At 48.9% G+C, this 18,481-nt stretch overlaps 2 protein-coding genes across 3 annotated transcripts; one reads left to right on the top strand and one right to left on the bottom strand.

Annotated features, from left to right (window-relative positions):
• Window positions 1–35: 35 nt before the first annotated feature.
• On the bottom strand, window positions 36–1,956 carry TMEM208 (transmembrane protein 208). Of its 2 annotated transcripts, none has more exons than XM_081274034.1 (6): window positions 1,832–1,956; window positions 1,173–1,268; window positions 856–915; window positions 641–777; window positions 396–480; window positions 36–303 (listed from the first exon to the last, which is right to left on the bottom strand). In XM_081274034.1, exons 1-6 carry the CDS (start codon window positions 1,835–1,837, stop codon window positions 166–168), a joined length of 522 nt encoding a protein of 173 aa, XP_081130160.1. In that variant the 5' UTR covers window positions 1,838–1,956; the 3' UTR covers window positions 36–165. The 2 variants fall into 2 exon arrangements, 1 of the variants encoding a protein (XP_081130160.1); XR_014019631.1 differs by having other exon boundaries at window positions 253–303; window positions 615–777.
• A 51-nt stretch (window positions 1,957–2,007) lies between these two features.
• On the top strand, window positions 2,008–18,307 carry LOC308637485 (uncharacterized protein). Its single transcript, XM_081273859.1, has 7 exons — window positions 2,008–2,078; window positions 5,225–5,326; window positions 14,730–15,722; window positions 16,444–16,659; window positions 16,788–16,931; window positions 17,111–17,328; window positions 17,428–18,307. Exons 1-7 carry the CDS (start codon window positions 2,055–2,057, stop codon window positions 17,594–17,596), a joined length of 1,866 nt encoding a protein of 621 aa, XP_081129985.1. The 5' UTR covers window positions 2,008–2,054; the 3' UTR covers window positions 17,597–18,307.
• Window positions 18,308–18,481: the final 174 nt, after the last annotated feature.

Below are 18,481 nucleotides of genomic sequence, written 5' to 3'. Positions count from 1 at the left end.
TTGTCCCTTATTAACTCACACACACACCCATTAGCCACATTCTAAGACATTTATTCAACAATTCTATACCTCAGGCTGCTTTTGGCCTGGACTAGGCTCTCATTGCTCCAGGCACTGAGGCCATGCAACCCAGTGCCCAGGAGCCTATGGCCACAATTTCAATGGCTATAGCCGCTTCATCTGCCGCCGCTCCTGTCGGCGCTGCCGTTTCTCGTTGTGCTCCGGTGCTGGGGTGCCACTGTCTGCTGTGAACCAGGGTCCCAGCACATTCACCCATAAGAGATAAAGGGCCCGGCCTGGAGCCTAAGAGAAAAGACAACTTGAAGTTGGGTGCAAAAAATGAAGGATAGGGAAGGTTAGATGCCTTTTTCAAGGAAATCCTCAAGCCCACATACCAGAAGCCAAAAGGACCAGATATAGAGGGAGAAGCAGCTCAGAACCTGCACAATAGCTGTCAGCAGGATCACATCCTTAAGGTGCCTGTGGATAGAAGGGAGGTTGCCAAAGACAGTAAATGGGCCCCATTTTGTTTTCCTTCCACTTTCTTCAAGTTGCAGATAGCTGTGAGCCTTAGGTTCTCTGGGCCCCAGTGCCCCAGCCCTGGGGCCGCTCACCTGGGCTGGCGGTGGGGGACACTCACTCTGCCATGCCCTGTTCCATGTTGAGGTCCATGCCACCATCCATCAAGGCCCCATCTTCAGAGAAGGCTGCCCGAGCCATCGAGCTCATAGAGTGGTAGCTGGCCCCATATACTGCCAAACTAAAGCCAAGGGCCATCTGCAGAGCGAGAATAGGATATCAAAACCAACCACTGGACCTATGCACTTATCCACTTTCCAGGATGAAGATACTTACCCAGGCCCAAAACGAGGCAGATGAGTAGAAGACAACCAAGGTCACAAGGCAGTAAATGGCCTACAAACAAACAGGATCAGGCTGGGGTCAAATGATGCTTTAAACCATGGGCCTCCCACAACTGTACCTAAGAACTAGGTCAGGCTATGGGCAGAACCAGATGCATGGCTAGACAAAGATTCTACCACTGAGCTACACTCCCCAGTCCCCTCTCATTTCTTTTTGAATGTACTTCTTTGGAGCCTTAGCTGTCACCACCACTCCTCACCAGAGCTGAGTACTGCGGAGCTACGTTGAGAAGAAAGGCAGATACTTACGTTGGCCCCCAGTATGATCCTCAGATAGAACTTTAGGGTCTCTCTGTTCTCTTCAAATATCTGCTTCTTCCCTCTGGTGCCCACTTTGCCCTTGGGCTGCAGAGGAAATATGAGATGCCGTCAGAGCTCTTCTCAGCCCCTCACTTCCTCCACCACCCTGGTTAGCTACAGTGTCCCAGCTGCATCTCAGCCAGGTTCCCCACGGTCCCTGGGATGTCCACTCCTCCTCCAGTCCATACTGTCTAGAGCTGACACCATCTTTACAGCATCCCCAGCTTCAATTGCTTCCTGCTGGTCCTGAACAATCGAACGCTAGGCTTTTGCCTTCTCCAGCTCCCCCAGCAAGGCCCAGCTTTGGGCTGACAGCACCTCGAGGGCACTCTTGAGTGGGGTTACATGGTACCTCTCTCGGGCTTCTACTGGATTGCAGATGTGAAAATAATGGCGAAATAACACACCCCCTCTGGTACTAGTTTTGGTGTGGTCCTACGCCGCCATCTCTGTCTCCCTTCAACACCCCACTCACTCTAGTATAGTCTACTCATTGGATAGCGCCCTCCTCTGGCCCGTCCCGCATCCCTTGATGTCCCTCTATTTTCATTCTCTAGGCCGCCGGAGAGATTTGCCCATGTGGACCCCGCCCTACCCGTCCTCCTTACCGCCATGGTGCGACGCAAATACCCAGGCAGGGAAACAAGGGCGAGCGAACCAAACCAGACGGTGGGTACCACATCGGCAACGCTTGCACTTCCGGTGCAGACCAAAATCGTCAGATCATGGACGGAAGCGGGACTCACTTCCTTTCCCAAGTCCCGCCCCCAGAACTAACGGAACTACATTTCCCAGAAAGTCTTGCGCGGGGGCGGAGGCGGCAGGGATGCGATGGCGGAGTCGCTGCCCCTGGAGGTGAGAAGAAGCCGCCCTCCGGCCTAGCTCCGGACAGGCCCCGCCCTTGGGGTCCCGAGCTTTGGGGAGGGACTGTCAGTAAGCTCGCCTTGCGCCTTCCGCCTGGCGGAAACGACCCGCCCGGTGGATCCCAGGACCTGCAAGCTCTGGGTAACGGCCCCACTTTTGGGCCACTCTATCCCCTTAGCTTGGGGAACCGTCCTCTCCTTCCCAATCGGCCCCAGGAGATGCCTGCTCTGTCACCTTAGCTAGGACAGATTTCTGCCCATCCCCTTCGTTTCAGATTGCCGTCCCCTCCCCCTCAGTTCTGGAAGATGTCTGCTCCATTCCATCGTCCCTGAAGGGTAACCGATCTTATCCCCGTTGGCCCCTTGGGTTGCTCACTCCACTTCCTTCGTCCGCTCTCCCGGGCAGTGGGAAACAGACTATTCCCTCCCCATCAATTCTGGGAATGGTCGCTGAGGTTCTTTAGCAAAGACAGGCCTGCTACCCGGCCCCTAGTCCCATAGTGATGGCGCCCCTACCTCTTTCACCCCATGGACTGTTTGCTTCTTCTTAGCCAGGGGCAAGACCACTCTGCCTTCTGCCTTCCTGGGCCAGAAGGTAACAGGTTTTGTCTCCAGTGCCAGTGGTATCTTGGAATGGCCTCTCCATCCCTTTTGCCCTGAAGATTGCATCCCCCTCCCACCACCCATAGGAAACTGGCTACTCTTTCCCATCACTGCTGGACTGCTCCCTCTCAGCAAAAATAGGCCTGCTCCCAGTTCAATGAATATTCTGCAACTGTATCCATTTCTTCCTTGGCCCCAGAGGATATCCATTTTTGCCCATAGATCCCGTGGATTTTCCGTTGTATCTCTAGAAGCTGCTTGGTATGTCTAGTAGCCCCTTGGGATGGGATTCATCCCATTCTCTAGTCTCTCTATAAAGACCACCTTTCTAAGCTTAATTAATCATGTCCTCCACTCCCATGATCAATTTTTTCCCCTCCCTTTGCTCCTGGAGTTAGCTGCTAGCTGTTTAGCTTAGGAGACAGGATGGCCACTATCTTAGCTCAGCAGCTTCCCTGCTTCCCCCTAAGGATAGGAGCTTGGTCATTCCCAGTCCCTGTCAGTACTCTCTTCCCCATGCTTCCCCTCCCTAACCCAGGCTGTACTTCAAAGTCATTCTCCTCTCAGTAATCATCTGCTTTATCTCCCTATCCCTTCCCTGAGCAAATCTTTGGTGAAAATAGAGGTAGAGGACTGCCTATCCTTACTATAATCCTGTAAGTATTGACAGAGCATCTCATATATGTTCAGCATCTGAGAAGGGAAGGAGAAATAAGAGTGGAGTAGTGAAATCAAGCTTAAGGAATGACAACCCAAGAAAGAGGCCCACAAGACATGCTGTGTTTGTAGGGCAGTAGAAAGGATGAATCAGGGAAGCTCTGGGACCAGTGGACCAGATCAGGCATGGAGACCTGGCAGTTCTGCCTCAGGAGTGGAGATTTTTTCCTGAGAAGACTGAATAACCCTGAAGGTTTCCATCAGGAGTATGCTGAAACAGGAAACAGGTTTTGTTTTGTTTTGTTTTGTTTAGGACAGTTAACCTTGTGACAGTACAGAAGGGATTAGCAAAGTTGAACTTGAAGGTAAGGTCAAGATCGTGGAAGGAATCCAGGTCTGGGGTGATGAAGATCTTAGCTGCTATAGTGGTAAAGTTGTAAAGGTAGAAATATTAGTAACAGTAATCCAGCAACCATTTATGGATCATCTAGTCCCTATAAGACTATGATCTAGATTTTTTTAAATGTCTGTTTCATACATACAGAAACTGAAGTTCAGAGAGGTCAAGTACACTGCCTGAAGAGACACAGCTAGGAAGTAATGGAGCTGGGATTTGAATGAGTCTTGGTTAGTGTTTCCTAAAGCCTCTATTTTATACTTGTATTTTGAAATAAGGGATAGAAGAACATGAGTCCAAAGTGTTACCAGGACCTTCAGATGGGGTGCACTATTGGCATTAAAGGGGAAAGTTGGACTGAAGGCAAAATATCAATTAAGGTGATGGTGAGTCATTTGGGAAGATAGTTGGCAATACTGGACTTGCACTTGGTACGTAGGACAATATGAGGTTCTTGTTGGTTGTTTATGTATGAGTAAACTGAAGATCAAAAGACCCAAGTGTGAGGCCTGGGAGTCACAGAAGAATCCAGAAGCAGGCCAAAAAGAATGCTGGGCTGAGGCCTAGAAAACAATGTTACAGGTCTCAAGAAAGGAAGATTTGAGAAGGAAAAAAATAGCTAATAAATTGTTCTTAGCCTCACAAGTGACCCTTTTCCAGTCCCCTTTAGAGCATCCAACCTCACCACCCCAGCCTCATAGAGTATAGATGGAAGGAGAGCCAGAGGCTCCCAGGGTGGGTCTTGCTGGGATCATTTCTTTTTTTTTTTTTTTTTTTTTTTTAGAGAGAGGGGAGAGAGAGAGAGAGAGAGAATTTTTAATATTTATTTTTTAGTTCTCGGCGGACACAACATCTTTGTTGGTATGTGGTGCTGAGGATCGAACCCGGGCCGCACGCATGCCAGGCGAGCGCGCTACCGCTTGAGCCACATCCCCAGCCCCTGGGATCATTTCTTAATAGCTGGTTAAGAAGGCAAGTTGGCATTGGAGAATTTGGAAAGAGTGAGTGTCCCAGAGCTGAACTTGTGAGGGCAGGAGGAGGAAGTGGGGCTTCAGAGAATCAAAGGAAGATATTTGACTTGCCGTGTTCCAGATCTATGCAAGACACTGTGCTGTTACTTAATTCTCACAGAAACCCATTTAAGTCTCATTACATTGCCATTTTATAGATAAAGAAAACAAGGATCAGAGAGATCATTAACAGATTAGGGATTTGAAACTAGGTTTATATGGCCCCAATATCCCAGGCTTTTTCTATTAAACTGGGCAGGAAGTTTGATTTTTACCAGTTAGTATAAGTGTGCATCCAGAGAGGGCTCAGGAAAGTTTTACTCACAGTGAAGATGCCTGGAAGTTGGAGAGGGGAAGTGAATACTCTGTGAAACTTCAGATCCAAAATGAATCCACTGTGCTATCAGCTAGAGTAGGTTCCAAAGGACCCCCCAGCTCTAACAGCCCCAATGCCCTGTCTTTTTCCCTCAGATGCTCACGTATATTCTGAGCTTCCTTCCTCTGTCAGATCAGAAAGAGGCCTCTCTCGTGAGTCGGGCTTGGTACTGTGCAGCCCAGAATGCCCTTCGGGAGGTAAGGTACCCACCCACCTGACCCATTCTCAGCTGTCTGTCACTTCAGCTTGCTCACAGTCCTGTTCATATGTCATCTATCCATCCATCCATCCATTCTGATGTACTCATACGTCCATGCATACTGGGCTTAGGACTGGGGTTATACAGATGAATAAGATAGTTTTCTAAGGAGCTCATAGTCCCATGCAGGAGAAAGACAAGTAGCATGAATGATCATGATATCATGTGCAAAGTGTTGTGGCCCTGGCATGGAAGGGTGCAACAGGGACCTGAAGAAGGATATGCAAATGAGGTTGACCAGTAATTCCAGGGAAGGCCTCCTTGAGGAACAGGGTGAAGATGAAGGTTGGTTTTCTCGGACCAATAACAGCACAGATAGACACCAAGATGTGGAATAGTCCTGGAAATGACCACACAAGTTCCATGTAATTGGAACTGAGATACATATGGGAGATGAGACTAAAACGGAGGCAGACTGTAAGCTGACAGATGTGCCAGACAGCAGAGTTGGGTTTTCTCCTGATTACCATCTTGAGCCCTTTAAGGAATGTTAAGGCAAGCGAGTGACAGTTTGTGACTGTATGTTAGAAGCTCTGCAGTACAGATGGACTGGAGAGGGCAAGCTTGAAAGTAGGGAGGCAGCCTCGCCAGGACATAAATGCAGACCTCTTACTAGTTTGAAAGGCAAACAATAATAGCTCTTGGCACTGATTTCTTTTATGATCAGTGAGGTTGAACAGTTTTTCTCATTAGCTTACTATTTGTATTTCCTTCTTTTTTTGTTTGTTTGTTTATTCATGTTCTTCATCCTTTTAACTGCTAGAGTCTTAGTATTTTTCTTACCCATTTGTATGAACTTCTTATACATTAAAGAGATTAATTCCTTATATATTTATTGAAATATATTTCTAATATGTTTGCCTTTTATTTTGATTGGTAGATATGTGTTTTTATTTAAGAGATGCAGAAATAAGTTTCTGTGTTGTTGTTTCTCAACATTGCTTTTCTTTTTATTTCTTCCATTGTTGTTTAAACGTAAAGATCCCTTGCCTCCTCTGAGATCTGATAAATATGCCCTCATTTTTCTTCTTTTTCTCAAAATAGACATTATTTCTTAGAGCAGTTTTATGTTGACAGCAGATTATTTCTTCTGTTTTATGATTTGAATTCTTATTGGTAAAATTTATTTTCATTTATGTTATAAGAAGCTAAACTGATTAATTTTCAAATAGTCCCAACACCATCTTCCCCTTCTTAGGTTGGAACCCTCACCTGTTACATAACAAAACGTATGTATTAAGTAGGGTCTGTTGTCAAATTTTCTATCCAATGTCAGTGATTTTAGTATCTGAGGGTATCTGACTTTCGACTTATTGAAAAATTGAAGTGTGAGATATTTAGATAGTGCAATCCAGTTAGTAGTTCTGAGTGAGGAATTTAAGAGAAAGGTCTGGGTAATGAGTATAGAATTGGGTGTCATTAAAGAATTGGATAGGGGCCGGGTGTAGTGGCTCATGTCTGTAATTCCAGTGACTTGAGAGGCGTGGAAGATCACTAGTTTAAGGCCAGCCTCAGCAACTTAGCAAGGCCCTAAGCAACATAAAGAGACCCTGTCTCAAAATAAAAAATAAAAAGGGCTGGGGATATGGCTCAGTGGTAAGGCACCCCAGGGTTCAATCCCCGGTACCAAAAAAAAAAAAAAAAAGAAAGAAAGAAATAAAGAATGCATGGATCTGGGGGTGTAGCTCAGTGGTGGAACACACTTACTTAGTATTTGTGAGATCCTGGGTTCTATTTTCAGCAAAACGAAAATTTTTAAATGGATAGAAATGAAACCACAGATCTGAGTAACCTCCCCCAGGGAAAACATGAAGAGCCAGAGAATAGCAGGCAGGACATAGCAAATGCTCCAGCGGGAGGATGCCAGTCCAAGGCACAGCAAGGAAGAGACATCTCTATTGAAGTGACTGAGGAGATTCCAAAGAGGAGGGCATAGAGTCCAAGACAGGAGAGCTTTAAAGGATCAGGTGGATGATTAGTGGTGTCAAATGCCATAAAGAGTTCAGAAAATTTTTTAAAAATAGTGTCCATAACATTTGATAACCAAGGGACTACCAGTGATTTCAGCAATATTTAGTATCTAGTGGGGAGGAAAAGCCAGGCAAGCTGAAGAATGAATGAGAAAAGAAAGGAAGTGTAGATAGAGAGTGACCTCATTTGTAAGAAACTTCCCCTTGGAAGAAAGGAAATAAATTGGGCAGAAACAAGAGGTTGAGGTGGACTTGACAAAGTAATTTTGATTAGGAGAAATGTCAAATGTGTCAAATGAGGGAGAAAGTCCATAGAGGAGGGATATATGTAGGCAGGAGAGAGATTAGGAATAGTGGATGCCACCTCACGTGGTAGCAGGGATAGGCTTCAGTGCACTAGGCTTGGTCTTGCTTAAGAGGCAGAGATGCCACCCCTTCCTGAGGAAGCAGAGCCATGGGGATGGAGGAAGTTCCTCAGAAGCATCTAGTTCCTTAGTGGCCACTTGGCTTGATGAGTTTTGGGGCCAAATTGTCATAAGATAGTGAAAAGAGAGAGAGAGGCCAGGGCCTCAGCAAAGGACTTTAGAATAGTCACAGGGCAAAAGGAAGACTGAAAATTATCAGAGACCCACTCACATGTTTCTGTTTGTGTCAAGCACTGTGCTGGTCACTGAGGAGGCAGAAGTGAGGAAGATGTGGTGCTCTGGAGTTTGGGAGGGGGAGAAAAACACAAGCAAAAAGGGACTAGGGTGTTGCATTTGGAGTCTGTGCAAGGCAAATGGGGGATGCAGAGAAAAGATCCAGAAAAGAATTCATGGAGAAGAAGACACTCAGCCTGGAACTCAAGGTGGGGATAGAGCTGGGGGTATAGAGTACTTGCCTGGCACCTGGGATGACCTGAATTCAACTCCCAGCACCACAAAAAGAGAAAGAGGAATAAATATTTGCCAAATAGACAAATAGGAGTAGGTGAGGGGTGAGACCCATCAAAACACAAAGTAGCTGACTGGAAGCATGGCAGGGTAAGACAGTGGTCAGAAGTGGGAATTCCCAGAGCTGGGCTAGGAGAAAAGGAGAGTGGACATGCGGAGAGGTGGGCTGAGTTAGGCTGCCTTCTGATACAGAAGGGTTTGAATGACAGCTAGGAAGCTTAGCCTCTCCTGTGGATGGGGGGTCCTGGCAGAAGGTTTGAAGAGCACAGTCAGATTTGCTTTTTGGTAGGGGTCATCTTGGTGAAAAGATCAAAGATGGTTTTAGAGTCAGAGACACTAGAGGCTAGAACTGTGGTGAGAAAAAAGCTTCCGTGACATATTCCTAACAGACAATAAGGGAACCCAAACTAAGGCAGAAGCAGTGAGATTGGAGCAGAAAAACATACCTCAATATATCAAATAAATGGAATGGAAGAGACTTTAATCATTATGGATGTGAGAGGTGAGGGTACCTTAGTACAGGGAGGTAACAATTTAGGAGGAGGATTAGCAGTAGCTCATACCTGTAATCCTGGCAACTGGGGAGGCTGAGAAAGGAGGATCACAAGTTTGAGGTCAGTCACAGCAGCTTAGAAAGATCCTGTCTCAAGTTGTTAAAAAAAAGGACTGGGGATGTAGCTCAGCGGTAAAGCACTCCTGGGTTCAATACCCAGTACCAATAATAATAGTAGTAATAATAATGTCAACAATAACAAAATAATAATAATTTGAAAAGAATAGCCTGGCACAGTGGCACACACTTATTTATTTATTTATTTATTTATTTTTTTAAAGAGAGAGGGAGAGAGAGAGAGAGAACTTTTCAATATTTATTTTTTTAGTTCTCGGCGGACACAACATCTTTGTTTGTATGTGGTGCTGAGGATCGAACCTGGGCCACACGCGTGCCAGGCGAGCGCGCTACCGCTTGAGCCACATCCCCAGCCCCAGTGGCACACACTTATAATCCCAGTGACTCTAGAGGCCAGCCCCAGCAGCTAGACCCTCAGCAACTTAGCAAGACCCTGTTTCAAAATAAAAAAGAACTGGTGATGTAGCTTTTAGTAAAATGCCCTTGAGTTCAATCCCTAGCACCAAAAAAAAAAAAAAAAAGTGGAAGAGGAGAGTTGGGGATACAGTGGTAAATTCAGATTTGGGCATGTTATCTATAACATGGGGTTATCTAGAGCGAAGTCCACAAAGCAGTTGGCTCCTAGGGCCTGGGATTCAGGAAAATGATGTAGATCAGAAAGAAAGTAGTTAGGGCTGGGGATGTGGCTCAAGCGGTAGCGCGCTTGCCTGGCATGCGTGTGGCCCGAGTTCGATCCTCAGCACCACATACCAACAAAGATGTTGTGTCCGCCGAGAACTAAAAAAAAATAAATAAATAAATATTAAAAAAAAAAAAAAAAGGAAAGAAAGTAGTTAGAAAGATTGCCCCATGGGGTGAAGTATATTATGCCCAGGGGCACACAGAAGAGGACAAAGATTGTGTATCCTCTGACATACATGTGCCACTAATACACTTGCTTGTCCATGACACATGCATGCTATCAGGTGAGACAAACCAGAAGGAACTCACTAATCTGTGGACTGGGTCTGCCATCCAGGTACTAACTAACGTCCAAGATCAGGCATATTCAGGGTGATATGGATATGGACTGGACTGGGTCTCTCTTCTTTGGTGAGAAGAGACCCCCAAAGCAGAAGCAGGCTGGAAAGTTACAGGAGAGCCAGGAAGGCAGTCTCAGAACCCCCACTAGGAAGTAGTGTCAAGGGGAATGGCTCCTGACCACCCATACCAGATGGCATGGCAAAGAGGACACCGAGAAGGAACTCCAGGATTGTTGGTGATCTTGCTGGAGGGAAGCTGTTGCCAGGAATGGGTGACTATGTGGGGGCTGTGGTAAAGAGTTAATGAATGAGGCAAGGGAGAACTAGATGGCCAGATATAGATGTGGGTGTGCCCTTGTGCCTCCAAGGGCTTGACTACAAACGGAGAAATAGAAGTGAGGAGAGGATAAAGGGAGCTTGTGTGATTTAAGACTGTTGTTATTTATGGGTTCTGAGGAAGGAGCAGTAGAAAGGCATAAGTGAAGGTGGGAATAACTTAGCAGACCAAAAGAAGGGGGTTGACTACAACCCAAAGGACAGTAGAGGGAGGCAGTTGGTGGACATGACAGGGAAAGGGGAGAGACCTTGCAACTGATGGCTTTGGTTTCTTTTTAAAGCAGAACAGGTCATCTCTGAGAAGGTTCAGTGACGGGGGTCTGCTGCAGGAGGCTCAGAGATGAAGATGGTGGACTTGGGGAGAACTCTTGTGGGGACATGAAAGGAGGGAGGATGGAGGAGGCTTATGCTGGGGGTGTAGGAAAGAGGGAATACCCTGGCTTTCTCTGTAGCATTCTGTATCCCCAGCATAGACTCCAAAGAGGCAGTTGGCCTCATCATCTGTGGCCAGGCAAGGAGAGCAAGCTCAGCAGTGTGAGGGAGGCAAGGCAGTAAGCCCTGAAGAGGAGCAGTGGAGGGGTAAGACTCATAGAGGCCAGTAAAGGAGAAGAGGGCAGAGGAGGCAGAGGGGGCAGTCAAGCCCCTGGGTATAGATGAAGTGGAGGAGGAGCAGGGAGGAAGAGAGAAGGAAGCTAGGGTCAGCAGCTGGAATCCTGGAGTCCACCAATATAGCACAGGGCTGCTCCAGCTAACCAGAACCTCCAAAATGTTGATTAAGATTTATTTGGGCCAAATGCAGTGGTGCACGCCTGTAATCTCAGTGGTTCTGGAGGCTGAGGCAGCAGGATTGTGAGTTCAAAGCCAGCCTCAGCAAAAGTGAGGCACTAAGCAACTCAGTGAGACCCTGTCTCTTAATAAAAAACAAAGTAGGGCTGGGGGTGTGGGTCAGTGATAGAGTGCCCTGGCACCCCGCACCACAAAAAGATTTATTTGATACCTCTGCAAAGCTCAGTCCCACCGGGCTGGGGGCACTGGGAGGCCAGGCCACAGACACCTAGGCATCCAGGGCCCTGCCCACACCTCAGCACTACCATATTCCAGAAAACAATCTGCAGAACCCCGTGGACAGGAATCATCTTTCAGAGCCCAGGTGTAGGCAGGTTGATGAGAAGGCAGTGCCCCAGCTACTGTGTTGTGGAAGACACTGGCCTACCAAGGCCAGGCCAGGGCCTGTGTCCTACCAGGCCAGGATAGAATGCTGAATTTAGTGACTTCTTATTCCCCTTGACCTGACCCACTGTTCACTTACTTCCAGTTTGTCTCACTGCAGGCAAGCGTAGCAGCCCACACACACCCAGGCCCTGCCCATGCCCTGGGGAACCCTGATTGCTGCTACTGAGTTGATCACTGTGGAGCAAGAATGAAAAATAGCTCAGCTTCTGCCTTCCACTGTCCTTTCCTGCCCCAGTTGACCTCTCTGCGTGGGGTGGCTGAAGCTGGAGCAAGTGCCCTTGCAGTCTCCCCTCTGACCTCTAGAAGCATCTTCCTGGGCAAAGGAAGAGCTAAAGTTCAGATCCCAGGAGCCTTGCTTTCACATGCTGCCATACTCCCCAAAGAGAGAAATTTCCCTAAAAGGCTCTTCCTGGGCTTCCACACTTAAAGTCCAGCTGACCTCAGGAGCAGGATAGGCCTCTGGGTGAAGGCTTAGAGGCTGCCCCCACCCTACCAATGAAAACAGTATGGGACCACAGTTAGTCATAAGCCTCCTTCCTAATAACTGGAAGTCCTCAGGCCATGCCCTGCCTATTTTGGGGGTGGGTTTTTGCTGCCAGCAGCAGGTGTGGCCTAGCCCTGGGATGACTGCCAGTGCCCTTCCTTGGCTGTCTGTCTACCTTGTTCATAGGGAGGTAGTGGGAAAGGATACATTACTGGCTGCTCAGGCTCTAAGGAGGGGAAAGAGGCTGAGCACTTGTGTCTTCTGGGGGCCTGCAGGGATCTGGGCTTCTCAGTCATATGTGAGTGGTGGGGCAGGTGCTGGCTGAGCCACCTGGCTGCTCCCAGCTCCCCTAGCCCTAGTTTATTCAGCCTCAGACTGACTCATCTCATGTAGGGTTAGGCAGTGGCTGGAGGCATAATTTTCCTTTCTTTTCTACAAACTTCTCTCTATGATCTTTTCATCTCCTTCCCTAGCCTCACACACTGGAATCTCCTTAAATCTGAAAAAGAGACCCAGGCCCTTGGGAGTCCCCACTATCCTCCCACCATAAGGGGATCTGTGGTGAGTGCTCCTTTCACCAGGAAGGACCATGATTTGGAAGTATGGTCTGGAAGGAGAACCTAGCCAATCTATTGTGAGAGAAACCAGGAACTAGTACCCATCTCTATGCATGTTCCTTCCTACCACTGTAGCCTTGGGCAGCTGCCTCTACCTGGGGCAGAACCCACTTAGGAATGGGTTCCATGCTTCCTTGGAGAGTCCTATCAATAAGGTTTTGCAAGAGCCCATCCAGTGTCACTTCTGCCTTTCTCATTTCCTTTGGTGCTGTTCTGTGGGGTACAATCAGGGGACAAAGGCTTGTTTTTATAGTTACTGAAAAGGTATGTATTCTGAGGAGCTAGCTCTCCTGTATTAGGACCTTGTTGATGCTAAAACGAGAGCCTTCTTTTTTTTTTAATTTTTATTGTTGGTTGTTCAAAACATTACATAGTTCTTGACATATCATATTTCACACTTAAGAGCCTTCTTTGAATGCTGTGTGCCTGAAACCTGGGCAAGAGGTAGAGCAACAGGGCTAGAATTTTAAAAGCTAAGCCAATTCCCCACTCTGTTCCTTCCCCTCCCTCTCTTCTCCACAGACCTATTCCACACAAATTGTACTGGCTTCCCCTTGACTCCCTCTGGCACAAGGTCAGGGAAGGTTCATGAAAGACTCTCCCTTAGCCAGAGGCTCCCAAACTCCTATTCAAGTCAACTTATTCTTACCACTTAGCCTGAGCTCATGTCTTGGGTCCCACCCTAGTCCAACTATGCACTCCCATTCTCTCTTCCCTGCTTCTCTGTGGCAGAGCCAATTCAACTTCGTTGGTACCTTTGAGACTTGTTAAATTATTAAATCCAGCCCCCACAAAATGGGAGGCTTATCCTTCCTCACCTGGAGAGAGATGTGTGTTCTAGAGTTGTACCACAGAGATTCTTCGGGGCCCAATTCCAGGCAACCTTACCTATGTTAGTTTGTGCCTGTGTGTGTGTGTGTTTGTGTGCGTGCACATACACAGACACACACACAAAACCCTTTTTGTTGTTGGGTGGTAGAAATGCATACCTGTAATATCAGCTAATTGGAGACTTAGGCAGGAGGATTGAAGGTTTGAGACCAGCTTGGACAACTTAAACCCTGTTTCAAAATATTAGCTGGGACGGGCATGGTGGCGCACACCTATAATCCTGGAGCTTGAGGCAGGAGGATCACAAATTCAAGGCCAGACTCAAGAACATAGGGAGGCCCTAAGCAATTTAGCTCTTAAATAAATAGACCCTCTAAAAATAAAAAATAAAAAGGGCTGGGGACATGACTCAGCACTCTTGGGTTCAATTCAAAATTTTTTTTTTAAAAGCTGGGTGCAATGGCATATTCCTGTAATCCCAACACTTTGGGAGGCTGACACAGGAGGTTTGCAAGTTTGAGACTAGCCTTGGCAACTTAGTGAGATCTGGTCTCAAAATTAAAAAATGAAAAGAACTGGGAATGTAGCTTAGTGGTAGAGCATCCCTATTACTGAAATAAAAGTGGGAGGGGAACTAAGGGTGTAGTAGTTCAGTGTTGGAGTGCTTGCCTAGCATGCATGAGGCCCTGAGTTCAATCCCCAGTACTAAAATAATAATAATAATAATAATAATAATAATAATAATAATAATAATAATACAAACATTCATGTGCCTGAGTGGGTACTGCCCACTTCACTTCTTCCTGTCTTCAGCTGTTCTTGAGGCTCTTTATATGGTCTCTAAAAAGGGGTCATGGGGAAGCTGGTTGCTTAGCTAATACAGTTCTTGGAGTAGGAGGCTGGGTCCATGAATCTCAGGGCTTCCTTCTGAGGTACCAAAGGTTAGGGACCAGCATATTTTGTTCTTCTACCCTGTGTAGTTTCACTGGACTTCCTTCCAAGTCATATCACAGCCCTCCTGCGCTCAGCATGCCAATTCCCCATTCTGTTCCTTCCCCTCCCTCGGCATCTAGCCCTGTCCTTCACCAGCTTTTCAGGCCTGCCCTTGGTGGTCATCTTCAAACCCCAGCAGGACATACCTTCCCAGCTCCCACTTCCTACCCACACTCCCCTCAGCCACACATGACCCTATACCATGGTAGGTCCTCACTGTGGAAAGGCCCTTCCTGACCTGTCATCAACTTCTGGTCAGAGGGCTAACCCCAGGCCTGCTTCTGCCCTTTAGACAAATGTGCGGTACAACATCCCAGTGTCTTCTGCCTCCCTTTTGGCCATCAAGAGTTTGGGTCTCAGGGGCATCTCCTGCATCAGCCTGACCAACCTGGATGGCTCACCAACCTCGCACCTGGTGCTGCAGTCTGTTGCCTACCACCTAGGCCCACACCTGCAGAGCTTGTGCCTGGGTGGGGGCAGTCCCACAGAGGCTTCCTTTGTGGCCCTCATCCTGGGATGCCCAGCTCTGCGCACCCTTGACCTCAGTGGCTGCAACAGCCTCTTCACATCAGGCACACTATTGGCTCAGCCAGAGATGGCCCAGCGTGTCCGGCAGGCATTGAGTGGCCTGCGCGAGCTCAAGCTGGCTTGCCTGCGGAACCTGGCCGATCTCAGCTTCAACCAGCTCAGCAGCTGTGTCCCCAGCCTGGAGCGCCTCTCCTTGGCCTATTGCCACCTCAATTTTGAGCTGAGCCCAGCTCAGGGTTCCATCAACCCCCAGGACTACTCTCCCTCCCAACTCTCCTTCCATAACCTGCTGCGATTTGTGAAAGAGCGAGCCGGCAAATTGCGTGCCCTAGATCTGAGTGGCACTGGCTTACCACCTGAGGCCCTACATTCCCTGGGCCAGGTAGCTGGGCTGCAGCTGCAGGAGCTGAGCCTGCACAGCTGCCGTGACCTTTCCACAGAGGCTGTGGCCACGCTGTGCCGCCAGCAACCAGGTCTTACCTCCCTGGACCTCAGTGGCTGCTCAGAACTGACTGATGGGGCACTCTTGGCCGTGAGCCGTGGCCTGCAGCACCTGCAGCACCTCAGCCTGGGAAAGCTGCAACGGCTGACAGATGCAGGGTGTACAGCCCTAGGGGGCCTGCGAGAGTTGCAGAGCCTGGATATGGCTGAGTGCTGCCTGGTGAGCGGGTGGGAACTGGCCCAGGCCCTGGGCTCGGTGAGTGGAGCTCCACCCCCACTGACCTCCCTCAGGCTGGCATACTGCTCTTCGCTGAAGGTGAGCATACCATGCCCCCCTTCCTCCTAGGGTGGGGCTTGGGGAGCTGGGTCTCTGGCCCCAGGGAGGAATTACCCAGTGTTTATGTCCAAAGAGTAGTAGTTCAAGTTGAATTTGGGTCATAGTCTGCAAGAGGACAAGAGCCTAGGTGGACAGTGCTGCTGGCATGCCTCCCCAGAGCCCATTTGGGGCCCAGGCAGAGTGAGGTCCAAGACACCACAAGTGATCTGGCCCATGATGTGGCCCATCATCTCACATGCTACCAGACTTCTGGCAGGTGACACTCTATCCCCCACTTCAACCCCACAGTTCTGGTTCAAATTCTAGCGGTAGCATATCTGATTGGCTCAGTGAGGGTCAGCTGTCCACCCCTGACCCAATGAGCTATGGTCAGAGTGCTGTCTCAGCTCACCCCTTCAGAAAGGGCAGGGAGAACAAACTGGGCAGCTGCCTTAGAAATTTCCATCTGCTTCCTTCCTGCCCCAATCATTTTGTCCTTTAGCAACCCCCTCTAAATCTCCCACCCTGACAATCTACCCTGTCCATTTCCAAACTTTCAATCCAACATAGGAACCATGTTACTTCTTTCCTAGGACCTTCTGGCAGCTCCCTGTTGCTAGTGGGTAAGAACCTAGGGCAGGCTCTTGCTGATGACCCCACCAAGCCTGGTGGCACAGGAACAAGCTGCTCCTCTGTACTCTCCTCCCTCACTTCCTCCTAGGATGCCTCAATGCTTTCTCTGATCCCAGCACTGGGCCCAAGCCTTAGAGTGCTAGACTTGTCCTCCTGTGTGGCCCTCTCCAATCGGACCCTGCAGGCCATCTGCACCTACCACACCCACCTCTCTGTTCTGCGCCTGGCTTGGTGCAAGGAGCTCCGTGATTGGGGGCTTCTGGGGCTGGAAGAATCAAGTGAAAAGCCTGCAATGTGTCCCCAGGTATGAGGTCCTCAAAGTCAGGAAGGGTGGGATGGTCTGTGAACTCAGCTACTTTCCTGCCTCTCCCTCTAAGATTATTTAAGGGCAAACTCAGGAAGAACCTGAGAAGCAGAGATTTCTCCTCACAGCTATGTCCAGAGCTGGAGTATCAGGCCTCAGGTCCTGAGGATGCTTCTCCCAAGCCACAGAGTTCATCCCTGCTCACACTGCAGGCCCTGCAGGAATTGGACCTGACAGCTTGCAGCAAGCTGACTGATGCCAGTTTGGCCAAGGTGTGGACAGGCTGGGGATCCTGGGGCTGGAGGCAGGGAACTGGGCCAACTCACATTTTGGAAAAAAGTTCCTTGGAGTTCCTTTCTCCTAGGCTTCTGGCTACTCCCTTTACTAAAGGCAGAGAAACTGGAAGGTTTCTGGGCTCCAATATCATGCTCCATCTACCCTATCCTTGCAGGTACTGCAGTTCCCCCAGCTGAGGCAGTTGTCACTGAGCCTACTGCCAGCACTCACAGACATGGGCTTGGTGGCAGTGGCCAGAGGCTGCCCCAGTTTAGAACACTTGGTGCTGAGTCATTGCAGCCACATCAGCGACGAGGGCTGGGCCCAGGCAGCAGGGTACTGGCCAAGGCTGCAGCACCTCAACCTGTCCAGCTGCAGTCAACTCACAGAGCAGTGAGTGTGTATTATGATGCTGAGCAGATGGAGCCAGGTGCAGTGGCTGGGCTGGGACCCCATGCTGCATCAAGCACTCATCTGGTAGTCTCCCCACAGAACTCTGGATACCATTAAGCAAGCATGCAAGCAGATCCGGGTATTGGACGTGGCCATGTGCCCGGGTATCAACGTGGCAGCTGTCAGGCGCTTCCAAGCTCAGCTGCCTCAGGTGACTTGTGTCCAGTCCCGCTTCGTGGGAGGGGCTGACCTGACCCTAACACTCTGAGGCCAGGTCAGTAACCATCCCTGTAACACAGCCTTCTTCATCCCCATAGTCCTAACCTGGGCTCCTGGACCTCGATTATGCCCCAGTTCCTCTTACCTCCTTTTGCTATAGACCTCCTATCTAGGTGTGGTGATGGGACCAACCCAGGGCATCCCAAGAGACTTCCTGCCCCACAGTCAAGCAGCAGTGGCTTTCCAACTACATTTCACTGCCTTGGGCCCATGGGAATGCCAGCTACATGTTGCTGCCACAGGGTTCTGTTGTCCCTGCCAGGAGGCCAGCCCACAGGCAGACTGAGCATGGAGCTGGGGAGCAGCTCCCCACAGGCAGAAGGGATTTTGAGGTTCTACAAGGACAGAGGGTGCACGTGTACTTTCTGCTCCCTCCCCAATTTCTCAGACCTAGAGCATGTGCTCCACCTGCTCCCTAGGCATATTCTTCCAGTACCTATAAGCACTGCAGCAGCCAAGCCACCAACTTTGCTGTAAATCCAAACAAGATTAAAAACTTAAGATTTTACTTCTTGCCTGAAGTTTTCAGATGAAAGGGCCCTTTCCCTCCCTACTAAGTTGACCCAAAGCCTTACAGACACCCTTTTAGTGACTTCAAGGCTCATCCATACTGGCTGAACTCAACCAGGTCCTAGCTTCTTCCCTACCTGGTAGGAAAGTCCAGAGGCCTAAAGGCTTTTCCCAGCACAACCTTCTTAGGTGTGCCTTAAAGCAAACGCACTGTGCCAGGCCAAAGCCCTTGGAGCAATTGATGATGATGCCTGATTCAGTGAGGCCATCTTGAAAAGTGGTGGAAAGAAGGGAAAGAAATAGGACAGCATCTCTGAATAGAGGGTCATTAAAGGTCATCTAGTTTAACCACCTAAATAGTACC

The sequence above is a fragment of the Spermophilus citellus genome (genome assembly GCF_964194105.1).
Source record: "Spermophilus citellus genome assembly, chromosome: 18".
Taxonomy (NCBI): domain Eukaryota; kingdom Metazoa; phylum Chordata; class Mammalia; order Rodentia; family Sciuridae; genus Spermophilus; species Spermophilus citellus.
This window is presented reverse-complemented; position numbering and strand designations above follow the sequence as displayed.

Excerpts from the sequence above, each read along its gene's own strand:
- TMEM208 (XM_081274034.1), bottom strand. Across the intron at positions 916-1,172 it reads GGATCATACTGGGGGCCAAC|GCCATTTACTGCCTTGTGAC; the intron begins GTAAGTATCTGC and ends GTTTGTTTGTAG. Across the intron at positions 481-640 it reads ATGGAACAGGGCATGGCAGA|GCACCTTAAGGATGTGATCC; the intron begins GTGAGTGTCCCC and ends TTCTATCCACAG.
- LOC308637485 (XM_081273859.1), top strand. The coding sequence starts at position 2,055 with ATGGCGGAGTCGCTGCCCCTGGAG. Across the intron at positions 5,327-14,729 it reads CCCAGAATGCCCTTCGGGAG|ACAAATGTGCGGTACAACAT; the intron begins GTAAGGTACCCA and ends TCTGCCCTTTAG. Across the intron at positions 16,932-17,110 it reads CTGATGCCAGTTTGGCCAAG|GTACTGCAGTTCCCCCAGCT; the intron begins GTGTGGACAGGC and ends CTATCCTTGCAG.